This window comes from Lolium rigidum, unplaced genomic scaffold, assembly GCF_022539505.1.
Source record: "Lolium rigidum isolate FL_2022 unplaced genomic scaffold, APGP_CSIRO_Lrig_0.1 contig_33455_1, whole genome shotgun sequence".
Taxonomy (NCBI): domain Eukaryota; kingdom Viridiplantae; phylum Streptophyta; class Magnoliopsida; order Poales; family Poaceae; genus Lolium; species Lolium rigidum.
The window spans coordinates 5,746-22,129 of NW_025900235.1; the positions used below are offsets into that span (position 1 = coordinate 5,746).

Genomic DNA, 16,384 nt, shown 5'->3' on the forward strand with positions numbered 1-16,384 from the left:
CAATAATTCTTGAAAAAAGGTATTTGTGGAAAAAATTGATTGACAAGCTGCTACACTTACATCAACTGCATATATACATAAAAATAACCCTAACACATCTTTGGAATTATTAGGAGTGTTCTTTTTTTGCGGCGATGAAGGCGGTAGCAATTGCTATGAACGAAAGACTCTCCCTGGTTGCAAGAATGGGTTGTAAGTCTATTTTAGCAGAGTCACTATTAGTGCATATCCTTGGAAAGATATGTGGGGTGGACTGCTAGGGTTTTTTTTCTCGGGCGAAATTACCAACATTGCGTGGACTTGCTTTGTCGATTGGTATCATCAACAACATCCATTGCTAGACCCGGGAAACCTGCATCGCTACGCGGTCATTAACTCACTTGTCAGGACATGAAAGCGACGCTGCCCGCTAGTATTGTCGTGCCACATAGAAGGTGAAGCAGAGGCGCTCGCTGCTAGGCGGGCCCGAGACAGAGGGGAGCGGCCAGCATATTTCAATCCCAAATTTGGGCCACGTTTAGGGACATGTCGCAGATTTTGTGTCGGAATGCTAAGGTAGGTTGCAAATCCATTTATAGATGGCGTAAACGCATAAGAAAAACGACTGTTTGCCTCGGGCCGCCATAGAAGCCCTTATAATTGAACGACGGTCTCCTAGTTTCTTGTTTGATCAAATATGGAGTGTTTACCTAGTTTGTTTTCCATCGAACTATATGATATGTAGTGTTTACCGTAAATAAAGGTCGCCCGCCGCGTGTCGTTGAGAGTCGTCGTGTGTCCATAGGAGACTTTATTTTTGGGCCTCATAGGAGACTTGGTTGCCACGTTTTCTACTGCCGCTCATTATATACTGGCCCGTGAACGCGTCCCCCGGTCACCCCGTGCCATTGCGTATTCTACCGTCTAATAATCCTCTCCCTGATTACTCCCGCCGCCGTCCTCCGCCGCCCCGATCTTCCCACGCCTGCCTAGGGTTTACGCCGGCGCCACCGCGCGTTTTTTTGCCGCTGTATGAGCAGTCGCTTCGCCAACCTGGACCGCCGGCACATTACCCGATCTCGTCCCCATGTCGTCGAGGAGACCCGCGGGCTCCCGCGCCGGCGGCGCGGCCGCCGGTGGCGTAGGCCGGAAGAAGGTGGCTAGTGGCGCGGGGGTCTTGAGCCTGCGGGCGCTTCGTGAGGAACTTGCTCGTCAGAAGGAGGAGGAAGAGCGGAAGGCGCGTGAGGAGGAGGAGATGGAGGCGCAAGCGGAGAAGGCGAGGAGAGAGGAAGAGGAGAAGAAGAAGCCCACGGAGGAGGAGGAGAAGCAGAGGGAGGAGGAGAGGCAGCGGAGGAGGCGGGAGGAGAGGAAGAGAGAGGAGAATCGGCGTCTGGAGGCTGCACGGAGGCGGCTCGGTGTCACCATCGTCGCTGAGGGTGGAGCTGCAGCTGGCGACGGTGACCGGAAGCGGCCGGTTTATGCCTCCAGGAAACCTAAATTGCAGTCCAAGTCTAGTAAGGACGTCCAGTCTGAAGTTGAACGGGGAGGAAACCAGAGTTCGATGCTGCACTCTGAAGAGGAAAATATCAATGCATCACATGAAGATGGCATCATCACAGTCAATAATGTGCTCAGATTGAAGGAGGGATCAAGCGCTGAATCATCGGAACAGGGCAGAACAGTCAATGATGACGATGATGAGGATGCTTGGGACAACAAGAGCCTGGATGAATTTGATGATGTCCTGTCTGATGGTAATTCTCGCTTGTATGGAGAAGAAACAGAGGAAAACCATTCGATTTCCTCTGCTCCGGTTGTTAATTCAGACAATGTGGCGCAGGAGATTGTGGAGGATATCTTGATTGCTCAGGATGCTGCTTCAAGTAATGGATCTGGAGATGAAAGGGAGCTTCGCGCACCAATATGCTGCATCCTCGGACATGTGGATGCTGGAAAGACGAAGCTCCTTGACTGTGTCAGGGGTACCAATGTGCAGAAAGGGGAGGCCGGAGGCATCACACAGCAGATTGGTGCCACCTACTTACCGGTTGAAAACATCAGGGAGAGGGCGGGCTTAAAGCCTGAAGTCGCCATCAAAGTTCCCGGTTTGCTCGTAATTGACACCCCTGGTCATGAGTCCTTCAGCAAAATGCGTTCAAGGGGATTGAGCTTGTGTGACATTGCTGTGGTGGTAGTTGATATCACACGTGGGCTTGAGAAGCAGACAATCGAATCCCTTCATCTTCTGAAACGCCATAATGTAAGGTTCATTGTCGCCTTGACCAAGGTTGACCGCCTCTATGGGTGGAAGAGCTGCCCCGATGCACCAATAGTGAAGGCACTCAAGAGTCAATCTGATGATGTCCAAAGCGAATACAGATGGAGGTTAACTGAGGTATATTCCCGTGACATCCTCTGCATTTGTTTGGTAACTGCAAACTACTTTGAATTTCATTAGTTTCTTTGAAGTTTTTTCTGACAATTCGATTTATGTAAGCAGGTCGTAACACAGTTTAAGGAAAATGGCTTCAATACTGCACCGTACTATGAAAATAAGAAAATGAAACAAGTGTTTAATATTGTCCCGACCAGTGCCATAAGGTGCGACAGCTATATACTTCATTACTTATCTTTAGTTTAAGTTTCAGTTTCTCATATGTTATTTGTAATTTTAGCCTTTGATGAACTTGTACTGTTATCCTCTAGGGGTGAAGGTGTTCCAGATCTTCTACTGCTACTGGTGCGATGGGTTCCCGAAATAATGATAGAAAAGCTAGTCTATGACAATTCAGTAGAGGTTTCTGCATTGAACACTACTATTCCGTCACTACTGAAGTTATCCGTTAAACTATGATGTTGCTAATGTAATATTCTTTCCATATTTGTTCAGTGTACAATACTAGAAGTCAATGGAGATAAAGATCTAGGAACTACTATTGACGTAGTGCTGATTAATGGTGCACTGCACCAGGGGGATCAAGCAATTGTTTGCACTAAACAGGTACCACTTTCTCAAATTTGAGATTACATGCCACCTTGAATGTTGCCACAACACTTCATTCCAACCATAACTTTTTTCATCTTTAGGGGCCTGTCACAACCATTATTAGAGATTTGTTGACCCCTCATCCAATGAAAGAACTCAAAGCTAAGGTGAGTCCACACTTATTTTTCTTGTGTGCAATCATATTTTTCTTGTAACTTTTTTGCTTGACGATAGATAGGCATATTTGCTCAATGCTTTGAACTTCTTAGTTTGAATGAAAAAGGATCTGGTATTTATGTTAAGAAGATTTGTGATTTGCTAGGGATGCGTGTTCCGTTCTTAACAAGTTAACATTAAAACTATGCTATCCTCTTCTTTATATCCAGTTATATTAAATTTATGTCCAAACATGCATCTAGATGCAGAAACAAGATAGTGAACTGGTAGGGTGACCAATGGAAAATGTAGCTTATTGCTACTATACATCTAGGAACAATGATTCAGGATGCAAACTCTGCTGGAACATAAAAAAGACTAGTGGTAACACAAATTCACATGTTCTTGAATTGCTGGAACAATATGCTAACTGTAAAATATAAAATAGGCTGATTTTTCGCTTCTTGGTATATCTTTGTAAGATTAGATTAGATTAGATTTTTGGTCTGATAATAGAAATAACATATTCTCAAACTTTTTAAATGGAAGTGGTGGATGAGACACCCATAGGCCAGTCAGTTTCATTTTTCAAATAAGAACCCAGAGTTTCCAAGTGAGCTAGGCTAACTTCTTCATATTGTTAAACTCAAAGAAGCATACTCAGTTACTTGCTAATGTCTTGTTTTCTTTTAGTTAGTTTGGTCATCAATAATGCCCTTAGTGTGCTTTGGCACCCACAAGGCATTAGCATCTATTTACAGTGAATGGCTTGCATGCTGAGTTCTGCAAGCCTTTTTTCATGCCCTATCCTTCACTTAAGCACATAAAGAATGCCGATATGTTTGTAAATGTCTACGACCACTTGATTCAGCTAGTTTAATTGCTGCCTCTTTGGTTCAAAGATTTTTTTCCTATGATGTACTTTCCATACAAGTCTGAAGGAAAATTTACATTGAGTCCGTCCTTTGTCTCAATGACAACTATGGCATACGCCTAATCCTTCAGAAATGTTACTGCGCTTTTGTGTGGTACAACTTTTATTAGACATCTGTGTTTTCGTTGCTCACGACTGGTGCCTGTTTATAAATTCAAAGAGTAGTTTGCAGCTGCACCATTTTGTAGTAGTTGAATTGGTCTGTGCTATGCTGCTGAGACCATAGATATTACATCATGGGGGGGGGGGGGGCATATACTTGTCCAGAACCTTGGTTTTGTTCTACCCTTCATTGAACAAAACATTTGCACTTCCATTCCCTTGGGCTGAAATTTGGGTTGAATTTACCAAGTCCTGCTTGATGCCATATTTATAGTTCTCAACGGTCTTGAATCTTCTGTGCAGTGTGCTCTGTTTGTTTTAGGTTTTGATTTTTTATTGGACTAACTCAATGTTAAAAATTGCGAGGCCAACTTAGTAATTGAGTTTTTTTTTGGATGGTGTACCAAATGTATCATCATTTCTGCTCTTTTCCAGGGCGCATATAAGCATCACAAGGAGCTTAGAGCTGTACATGGGGTAAAAATTGTGGCACCGGTGAGTTCCATTTCCATTCTCATGCCTTCTCAAATCAATTGTCAAACTAATCATTGCTTGTTTTTGTTTTTTCAGGGACTTCAGCATGCAATGGCTGGCACTTCTCTCATTGTAGTGAAACCAGGGGATGATTTGCGACAAGCTGAAGCAGCTGCAATGCAACAGATGAATATAACCATAAGCACGACGAATGAGAATGAGGAGGGAACAGCAGAAGAAGTAAGTAGGGTCAAGACTTGCAAGGAGGGTCTCTATGTGCAAGCTTCTAGTATTGGAACCCTGGAAGCTATCATTGATCACTTGCAGAGCAGTAATGTGGACATTCCTGTCAGTGATTGGAACTTGGGCCCTGTCCACAAGCAGGATGTCGTGAAGGCAGCTGCCATGCTGAACCGGAAAGAAGAGTACGCAGCCATCCTGGCCTTTGACGTCAAAGTGATGCCTGAGGCTAGTGTCCTTGCAGCTGAATCAGGAGTGAGGATTTTTATGGCTGATACAGTATATCAGCTAGTCGACAGCTATGCTGAGCACATTAACGGATTGAATGAAGCGAAGAAAATACAATATGCAGCTGAGGCAGTTTTCCCATGTACCCTGAAGATTTTGCCAAACCGTGTCTACCATAACAAAGATCCAATTGTTTGTGATGTCGAAGTTCTGGAAGGTGTTGTGAAGGTACTTCTTTTAGCCATGTGTTTTCAAGGGTACAGATATAGTATGAGTTGATCTTGTTACTTACTAGTATGTTAGTGGTTGATTTCTTAATTGCATTTCAGGTTGGAACCCCTATTTGTGTTTCTGTTCCAAGTAAGGATAAAAGTAACATAATTCACAGCCTTGGAAGGATCTCCTCCATCCAAACATCCAACGGCAGTCAGATTTTCTCAGCCAGGAATGGACTAGTGTCCATAAAGGTATGCATTAGTGAACCCATAAGAGATGATTATTGTTATGCCAATTGCAAATTGGACGTTCAAAAGCTAACAAATGCCATCACCTTCACCAGATAATGGGTGACAATCCTCAGGAGAAATCCCGATCTTATGGACGCCATTTTGATGCTAGCAACGAGCTGCTCAGCCAAATCTCGAGGAAATCTATTGATGTTCTCAAAGAGTATTATCGGGTAAATATGTTCACAATGCTGCTGTTCATTTAACGTGGAGCAGTTTTTTACCCTTATGCATAAAATATTCTAACACTACTGAATTTTCTTGATACAGGATGAAATGACTGATGAAAATTGGCAGCTTATCTGCAGGCTAAAGAAACAATTCATGATAGCCTGAAGCGTTGGGAGATTTATTTTTACCACATTTCCTTGTCTCTATTTTCCTCTCTTTCTGCTTTGTGTTCCAAACACTTGCACACATATCTACCTATATTTGTAATGCTCATAATGATGAAACTCAAGACGTTTGGGCTTTTACATTTGCTATTAATCGTGCTCAGTTGATGCTGTACATGTGACCTTAATTTAGTGTGATGACGTTTGATATAAGATGTTCATGTGCTCTTCTTAATCGATTAAACAGCAGGCGTTGATGCGTGGTGGTGGTTGCTCCGTGGTCTAGCTTCCAGATGAAACCAAAATATTTACATCACAGTTTACCAGCTGGATTGCATCTATGACGCAGCTCCACTGCTTATGCATGAGTTTAAGCTTCACTAGAACTGGACCAAGGCCTTGGTCGATGATCTCTTATGAACTTCTATGGTGAACTCTGCCACTGCAGCATAATGCCTCAGTAGCATTCTTTTGCGTCGCGATTCAGCGATTGCTCCCTCCGGCGTTTCCATCATTGCCGTGGCTGTCATGTGAAGATTGCCACGGCTAGACCGGCATTGACTTCGGTGGCCAGTGAAGACAGTGAGCTCCCAACGCCTTAGCAGTACATAGGGTTGTTTCATATGTGCGTTATACAAACTGGACAGGAAGTATTTGGTGATCACAAAATAATAAAGTCTAAAAGAAACAAGCAAATTTTGTTCGACTGCAGTAAAAAAAATCAGATTTCGCGTTTTGAGAAAAACTAGTGTATATGATCTGCTGGGAAACGGCTAGCATGACCATAAAATGTGGGGCTTAGACTTAGATGACAAACGCTGTGTATGACCTCTAGTCTGTTTTTGTGCAGCAATATTCTTCTGATTTTTCTAAGCGTTCTAGGTCTAGGATTCGGCTGAGATGGCAGGGAACGTCATGCCGCATGGACCGTGTCACATGGTCCAAAAACAGGACCAATGCAAGTGCTTCTCTATATCAGAGCTATTCTCCCGAGTTTCTATAAAAAAAAAAGCTATTCTCACGAGTTGTAGAATGGTAAACTAGAACGCCTGGTCTAACTTGATGTCACGAAGATAGCAGAAAAAGGCATGTTTCTCAAGAAAAAAAAAAGGCATGTTAAATTAATAATATCTCCAACGAAGATATCATAGTCACCTAAGACCAAGAGGCCTGAAGCTAATTGGAAGTGCGGCATGTCCAAAATTAGCTATGAGTCTATTTCCAGATGCCTCCAATTTCCTATCGGAATTTCATACTCCCTCCGTCACGGAATAGTTGTCGGACCGTTATTTTCGCGAAAACGTCCCTGATGATTTCCCGACAAACCAATCCATCCTCCCACCGTCCCACGCTCGTCGACGCTGTCTTCCTCTCGCTCGTCGACGGCCACCGCCTCCCGGCGCTGCTTCCCCTCCGCCCCACGCCGCCTCCTTGCGCGCACGTCCCGCGTCGCGGCGTTGCCTCCGCCCCACTCTCCTTGTCCCGCATCGCCGGCGGCCGCTCCTTCCCTCGTGGCCCGGCACCCAATGATTTAGTGCTTAAATTGGGGATTTTTCTACCGATCTCTCGCGGTGGCGGTGGTGGCGGCGCGGCGAAGCTCGATTCGAGTTGGCGGAGATCCAATCGTTGTGTTGCTGCTCGTGGCGGCAACGCGGAGCTCCAATCCGGTGTTGTTGCTGGATTCGGCCGAGGTCGTGGTAAAAATGGTTTCTTTGCTGGATTCGGCCGAGACGCGGAGGAGAGGGAGCCGTGGTGCTGCGGCGAGAGGGCCAAGCTGCGACGACAGCTGCCCCGACCCGGACAGCATCGTCCAGGCGCGCGTGTATGAAGGCCGAGGCTCCACTTCCACGACTCGTCAACGACAGTATGTATTGCTTAATAACCTGAATGTGCACTCTGACTGCCATACTCTGAATAGTCGCTAGCATTGCTTCCATGCAACTCTGAATGTCATGTACGGAGTACAAGCTGAATGCTACTCCATAATCCGAATGTACTCTGCACTTCATAATCTGAATGTACTCTGCACTTCATATTCAGCCAAGACGCAGAGGAATTGCCATCCCAAGCTCCTCCCCAAGCTACTGTCCGGAGCTGCTGCTGCTGCCTCGCCGAGCTGCTGTCGAGCACATCCACATGAAGATGCTGCAGGTGAGGCCCCTTTTCTCACAAGGAGATGGTTGTCATTCATGTGGTTTCCTTTCATAAGGATATGCAAGCCTGAAACTTTATGAAGATGAAAGAGATGGTTCAACTTAAAATTGGAGAGATTGGCCACCTTGGGTACAAAACAGGAATCAGCTTCACTAGAGTAGGGATCAGATTCACTAGAGTAGGAGTATCCAAAATGCCATTAGGAGAAAATCTTTTACAGTTTTGCTTCCCTGATTAAAGAAATGGCAGTAGGTTTCCAGGCTATGATCAGGAAATTTAGATTGAAATTATTGTGTTCCAAATTGCTTGCATTACTGTCAGTGCTAGGTGATTATTGGCTTATTCCCATGTACCCAATATTGTGCCATGCATCTTGAAGCTACCTGATGCTCTTATTTGCTGAAAGATTAATATCCACAAAGCATATCCATTAAGCATTGTCCAGGGCATTTCAATGTGCTACTCCAGGGAGTAGTTAGGGAAAAAACCAAAGAGCCTTTTGTGTTGTGCTACTGTAATTGAGATTACAATCATAATCAAAGATCATATTCGATCCCATTGTGCTACTCCGTACTATAAATAGCCATGTATGTTGTCTGATCATAATCAAAGTAGCTACTGTTCACTTTGTTCACTTTGTGCTGCTCTAGCATCTGATGTGATGGGCTCAAATTGAGATCAATGATAGCATCCTTGCCTCTGTCCTGCTCTAGCATCTTATCACAATGTATTGTCATCCGAGGGAATCCAATTCTCATATGGATCAAAGGTTTGGAGAAGATGTCCTCCTGGCGCATTCTGTTATATCTCCATACACCTTTTGCACTAAGGGGTACCTTTTTCCTCTTGGAAACAAGCTTCCATAGTTCGCCGCCATCAATTTGTTCTTTCATATAGCTGTGCATAGAGAAGATTAAATTTAGTTCACATGATGAGCATCAACATCTTTAAAACATAAAGAATAGAATTGCTCAAGACAAAAGTAGGCACTAATTGGTACTTACTCATTTAAAAGCACTAATGGATCATCATATTGGAGTCTCATCTTGTTGTTTATTTTCCTTTTTTTGTTGACTTGTGGTAGTAGTACTTCTCTTGTTCTCTTGTCCATTTTCTGCAAAAATAATCATGCTATAAAGATACAACAACAAAACAGATACACGAAGCTAAAGTTTATTTGTAAAAACATACTGCTAGTTATTTGAGGCTCTTGTATTTTTTCTTTTTAGAAAAACATACTGCTAGTTATTTGTTTTTCTTCCTTGTGGATATGACCTTGTGACTACTGAATCACTATATGTTGCTACTCCTTGTGGAGTACATGCACTGATCTAGATAAACTCTTGTTGCATTTCTAAACTGCAAGTTAGTTCTATTCTGAAACTGAAACTCCAGTTAATCAATGTTTAGTTAAAAACTGTTACTGTTGTTTGCTTTCTAGATCATGTGTCGATGTATGAGTGTTCTTGCTCGATTACTGTTACTGTTGTTTGGTCTGAGCCGTGATACTGCCAGTGTTTTCTCAAGGGTTTCACTGACTGCGTGTGAGGTTCGTGTCAGCGCCTAGTCACTCGCTCTGCTGGTTGACTGACTGACTGGGTGGAAAATGTTTGATGCAGGGTGAGGACTTGCTGGTGAGCTGCTACTACATCGACTGCAGCATGAACGCGTACGGGATATCCCCCGCGTAGGTCAGCGGATCATGCGCTCAGATACCCTTGTTTTTATCCCCTGCTGCATCTTTGCTGAATATTCAGTTATTTACAAATGCATGCTGGAGCACTCTATTTGTTAAACTCTTGTTGCATTTCTAAACTGCAAGTTAGTTCCATTCTAAAACTGAAACTCCAGTTAATCAATGTTCAGTTAAAAACTGGGAGTATGAAACTGAAACTGAAATGTTAAATTTTGCATACAACTATCATTGCAGATTTTCCTGAATATGGCTAATGTTTTTAGTAAAGGACCAGCAGAAGTTTTACTGCAACATATGCATGACAAGCACAAACATTAACTAGCATCTGTATTTTTACTATACATTCAAATGTATAATTTGTGTAAACATCTCTGTATTTTTGCTGTACATTCAAACGAAACTGAAGTTGAACCCATACATTTAGAAATTCCATTGAAACTGAATTTGAACCTATACATTTGGAAATTCCAATGAAACTGAATTTGAACCTATGCATTTGGGAATTCCAAAGAAATTGAATTTGTACAATGGCACATCTGCAGGTCGGGCTCTCCATGGATGATATGCCGGAATGGGTACCGCATTGGCTCTCCATTGATGACGGCAACTTGCAGGTCTTCGACGGCCAAGACGGCAAGATCGTGGACTTGAACCAGTCCCCCAACACCGCCGCCTGCCTCCTCGAGCTCCTCGAGCTCCAGCGGCGGAGAGAGGGGACCTCCAGCACCGGCGGACAACATGTTACAGCAGCGGCGGCGAGAGGCGGCTCCAGCAGCTTCGGGTCCATCCTCCTCGAGCTCCATCGCCGGCGAGAGAGGAGCTCCAGCAGCTTCGGGTCCATCCTCCTCGAGCTCCATCGCCGGCGAGAGAGGAGCTCCAGCAGCTTCGGGTCCATCCTCCTCGAGCTCCATCGCCGGCGAGAGGGGAGCTCCAGCAGCGGCGAAGAGAAGCGGCTCCAGGCGCCGGCAGAGCGCGGGAGGCCGCTGTTGGCCCGCGGCGCGAGAGATCGCCGGCGCGGAGGCCGTCCGCCCGCGTGCGGCGTGCGCGAGACTCCGTCCGCCCGCGTGCGCGAGACTCCGTCCGCCCGCGTGCGCGAGACGCGCGATTCCGGCGGCGGTCGACCGCGAGGGGCGCGATTCCGGCGGCGGTCGACCGTGAGGGGCGCGCGATTCCGGCGGCGGTCGATCGCGAGGGCGCGTGAGTCTCCGGCCGGAAGCTCTGATCCCGAGCGCGCGAGTCCGCCGGCGCCCGCGAAGTTGCCTGCTTAGATTGGGGATGGGTCGGTGCTGATTTCGAAATACAAAGGGTGGAAATGCAAAAGTTCATTTACACTAGCGCTGCGACATGTAATTCGTGACGGAGGGAGTATTAGAAAATATTTATGTATGCTCTTTGTGTTATCTTTCACGATTTGCTCTTACTTCTTCTGCCTTTGCCCCCGGTAGCAAATCACTTTATAAGCTATGTACTGTATAAAGAAAGGGTGCGATGCCATTTCATATTAATTATTTTTCATTAATGTTCAACCACGTTTGTCACACGAATGCCTGCCACATTGATTTCCTGAGATATCTGACATTGCAATGAAGTGAAGAACATGTATCTTGTAGGATGGTCCTTTGCACAAACAAAACGTATGAAAGGAAGTACTGACCACATGCGTAGGATACGCCTACTCTTCTGCAAAATTTCCTTGTTCTATATGCGGTGACGGTTTGATGCTGTGTGGCACTTCACCACCATTATCTTATCTACTTTCCCGCTCCTCACATAAAAATAAATCTACTTACATGCCCCTCTCAAGAAAAAAACTGCTTTACTGCATTACTGACCACACAACGTGCATGCACTATGCCTGCCGTGACGATGGGCAGCTGAATTTTATTAAGACCACCACACTATGGGCCAAACGTTTTTTTCTTTGAAATACTATTCCTGACTAAGTATATCTTTCAACCAATCGTCATATTTTCTGATTTTTTTTAGTAATTGGGATATTCGTATCATTTTACCAAATTTGTATTTCCTCTTATTGGATGCACATAATTTGGTCGTGGAATTGAATTGGACTGAAATTCCAAATCCAAGATGGAAAGAAAATAGCCTCCATTTCAGTTCTTTGTTTGGGTGTACATGGTATTTGTTGTTGGAATCAAAGGTGGCACCCAATTCTAATTATTTTTTGGATGCGCAAACCATTGAATTGAATTGGAGAGAGGAAGGGAGAGGGCAAGAAGAGGTCGACTTGGAGTCGGCCAGGGAGAGGCCACCATCCGCTGCCGTTACCCTACCGTCCGCCGCCATTCCCCTACCGGCCAGGGAGAGGCCACCGCCCCGCCGTTGTTCCCCTACCGCCGATGTTCCCCTCCCTACCGTCGTTGTTCTAGGGTTAGGGGAGCCGGTGAGGACGACATCAGGGAGAGGCTTGATGGGGGATGGGGGAGGAGGGCGCAGAACGAGTGAGGGCGGCGTGCCTTACCGCAGCCAGAGACGCCGCCGCTAGGAACATCCACGTCGCTGGCGGGTGGAGAAGGCCGAGCTCCCGAGTGTCCTATGCTTTGTCGCGTGTTGACGAAGGGGTATGTGATTCCACACCTGTCTGAGGTCCCGAGCTCGGAAATCATACAAGTGAAATGGTACGCTCGCGGGGACTGCTCAGAATTTGCCTGTTGTTTCCAGGCCTCAATTCTAAGATCACCCAAACAGCTAAATTGGCCTATTCCCTCCAAATTCCAATTCTACAGCTATAATTATGTGCATCCAAACGTACCGAAAGCACTTTAAGCTTTAAAGATGAATGCCACGTTTGGTTAGGGTAAAGAATTGCACTAGTTAACGGGAAATACATGGATGGACATGGGTACTCATGAATCCAATTTTTAAACCTAAGTTTCATAAAATTTTGAAATAAATCATGCATATTACCTTCATACGTAGTATTTACTTGTGCAAAAGAATTATAACAAAGATTGTATGTGGCCTACATAAAAAATTGTTTTGTACCATTGGTGGTTTTTTTCCACCATAATTTCGCGACTTGACAAACTATAAGGAAAATTGTTGTATAGAGAAATTTTACATACACGTTGTACCACGATCGAACGCATGGAAATCGGTAACTTAACTGGATCAGACGGCTAAGGAGGCGGTAGATGGTTCCCCTTTTTACAGCCAGCGTGTGCCTTAGAAGAATCGAATTCTCTAAAAAAAGATCGACCATCGCGAAGGGAAACAACTGTCTCCACACGCGACAAGTGACGCGTTATGGTGCCAAAAAATTTCTAGAAGTGGTATTCATATTCGCCACGTGTTGCAAGGAGAAATAAGGTGGGGATGAGGGAGGAAAGAGAAGAACATAGGAGGGAGGGTTGTCTCACGTTTTCCCTTTACTTTTTAGATTTGTTATTTTAAAATAAAATATCTTGAAAATCGTAAGTTTACCGTTTTCACTTTTGAGATCTTCGCGTTAAGATCTTTAAAACTAGATCTGAAGTTGATAAGTTTTGAGATATTTTTTTCCGTACTACCTCCGTTCAAGGAATAAGGCGCACGCGTATTCCAAGACGAACTTTGACCGTAAAAATTGAGCAACAAAATCTTGATTATATTATATATATATAGTATCGTTGGATTCGTATTGAAAAGCACTTTTTAATGATACTAATTTCATACAAACAATTTTTATCTATTTGATGTAATTCTTGGTCAAACAAAAAGCTCGTAAAACAAGGAGCCTTATTCTTTGAAACGGAGGTAGTACATCTAATACTAGTATGGTTATACTCGTGGTGTGTACCTAACTGTACTCGTGCTTTAATCGATAAGTGCTTCTATTTTAAGTATATTGGTGCAGTTTTTTTCCTTTGGTTATTGTATTTGCTCCTGTGCACTATTGTACATTTATTTCTATACTTGTACTTGCTCATGTGCGCGTCTGTACTTCTCTACCAGTACTTACTTGTGTGTGTGACTGTACTTCTGTACATGTACTTGCTCATGTGCGCGATTATACTTTTGTACTTGTACTTACTTGTGTGCGTGTATATACTTGTAGTTACTGTGTGCGTAACTGTATTTCTGTAACTATATTTGCTCATGTATTTACTTGTATGTGCTTGTACTTGCTCTGTGCGCAACCGAACGTACGCGGATGTACGCCCAACAACTAAACATACGCGGCCGGATGCGCGCGAACTTAAGTACTAGAGTTGCTCTTATTCGTGCTCTCTTAGGCGGACTTCACGCAAGGCTGATAGGTGTCAACCGTACATACGTTATGCGGAATGAAATTTCCTTTCGTGAAGGTCGGTACAGAATATATCGGGCGCACTGCTATTGGGCTAAAGGCATCTCCAACGGGACGGCGCAAATTGAAGCTAAGCGACTGTTTGCATCCGCGCAGACCAAAAATGCATCGGGAACTAGGTTCAGCGGGGCAACGCATATTAACCGGACCGATCCGCAGCGAGCAAACGTGACGCATATTTGCAGCTGGGATGCGTCCCGACGGACGCTGCACGGACGCCTCAAGTGACCGCTCGCTTTTCCACCGGGCCCGCATGGCATCGCCCACACCACGGACACCTCAACTCCCACCCCTCACCGCCGTGCGCCACCGCATCACCATGGGGAAGAAGAGGAAAGATTTCGAGGCGTCCGACAGTGGCACCAAGAAGGCCGAGCAGACGCACAGGGTGCCGCTGCCCGTCAACGTGGCGCGGCTCATGTACAACAACTGGACGCCGTGCGCGGGCTGGCGGGACGTGCACCTGCCTAGCGGCGGCTGGCGGTTTAGCTACCTCCGGGTGCATGTCCCGCCCGTGCCTCCGCGCGAGCTAGAGAGGAGCGTCGAGATCCAGCGCGGGCGGCGGTGCACCGCCGCCGGACCTTCGCGCCGATCCCGCCTACTCCATCGACTCCAACACCCGGGGCACCGGCGCGGGGCCCGGAAGGATCCGAGCAGGATGGCGGGCTTCCTCGGCGACAGGGACTTCCCTTTTGACCATCCACCACCGCCTCGTCACCGAACACGGGAGCCGTCGGCGCTTCCACAGGACGACGACTACAACGACGCGTTGGCCTACCACAACGAGGAGGCCAAGGACGACAGCGACGACTACGTCGTCTGAATTTTCCGGGAATGGCGAGATGGCCATGACGGAGGGCCGGGAGTTCGAGTACCCGGCGACGATGACGGACGATGAGATCGCTAGGCTCGGTGTCATCGTCTTGGAGGTGGACCGACCGCCGCGGCCGCTCATCTGCCCCGGTACGCCACTGCCATCATGCCACTGGGTCTCACGGAGGAAGAGGCCTTACGACGGGCGCTCGAGGACTCGACCCCGCAACCGGTGCAACCGCCGCCTCCACCTCCGCCGTATAACCCGTGGTCGGCTCCACCGACGTGGGCTGCTCCACCTCCACCACCGGCGTGGGCTGCTCAACCTCCACCACCGGTGTGGGCTGCTCAACCGCCACCGCCGGCGTGGGCTGCTCCACCTCCACCATCGCCAGCGGCGCTGGCGTATGTTCCGCCACTTGCCAACTGGCCATGGCCGGTATGCGGAGCTCATCGTGATCGACAGCGACTACGACGACCACTAAGCGCACGCGTTCTTTGATTTTATATTTTAGTTTCCTTTCTTTTACTATGCAAATTACGTTTTTATGTTGAAAAATGCAAAATCAAAAAAATACTCTTGGAGCCACCCGACGCAAACGGGCTCGGGCACACGATCGATTTTTTTAGACCGATGCAAAGGGACGCCGCCTAGCTGGAGATGCCTTAAATGGGCATCGCCCATAGCATATTGGGATAGGCCCACCTGGGTGATTACTAAGCACACGTCACGCCTCCAGTAGCTCGACTCCGACATAGCTTCCGAGCCGCTTCCAATTTGGTCCGGTAATCTACAAAGTTTGGTGTGTTTTCTACTCCGTTTCAAATGTCAATTTGGTCTTGTCGTGTCCTAGGAGACCGAAAAGAAAAAGCTCTAGGCCTAGCTTGCCATGGAGCACGAAGATCTCCTCTGCAGCTTGCTAGAAGAAGGGCGGCCTTCGCCTCCGACCCCAATCCCGGCCGCCGCGGAGGAAGCCGATGCACCGGCGCACGAGAACGATCGTGCTTTCAAGATCGCGTTGAGGGTAAGTACCTGTAAACATCTAGCTAGAGGCATCTCCGTGCTAATTTCAGGCGATCAATGATGTATGCTTTACTTGTGATTCCCTTTGCTTGCAGTGCTTCGGCTGCGTCTCTGGCCTTGCAATGGCGGCTTTTGTGTGCGTGTTCGTGACCAAGCATCCGTGCAGGAACGGGGAAGATGTGGCGTGGGTCGTGTTCTGCGTACTGCTCTGCCTTCTGCCGCCCGCCTTGGCCTTGGCGATGGCAGCAGGCGATAGTCCGCGGAGGGAGAGAACAAGGCCCAACGGCTTCCGAAAGACGCATCGAAACATCCCCACGCTAGCAATCTATGCACCGATGACATGTTGTACTCTATCCATGTAATGAGAGCTACCATATCGTCGATCGGCCTGATTATACAGAGGGCGCTCTTGATGTTGTTTTCCAAAAGTTGACTTCTGTTTTTGAGTTTA

General features: G+C 46.5%; 1 protein-coding gene across 1 annotated transcript; it reads left to right on the forward strand.

Moving 5' to 3' along the window:
• Positions 1-1,066: 1,066 nt before the first annotated feature.
• Positions 1,067-6,112, forward strand: LOC124681077 (eukaryotic translation initiation factor 5B-like). Its single transcript, XM_047216047.1, has 11 exons — positions 1,067-1,255; positions 1,310-2,374; positions 2,480-2,580; positions 2,686-2,776; positions 2,870-2,980; positions 3,067-3,132; positions 4,593-4,652; positions 4,728-5,327; positions 5,429-5,566; positions 5,659-5,778; positions 5,876-6,112. The coding sequence occupies exons 1-11, from the start codon at positions 1,067-1,069 to the stop codon at positions 5,939-5,941; spliced, it is 2,607 nt and encodes an 868-aa protein (XP_047072003.1). The 3' UTR covers positions 5,942-6,112.
• The last annotated feature ends 10,272 nt before the right edge of the window (positions 6,113-16,384 follow it).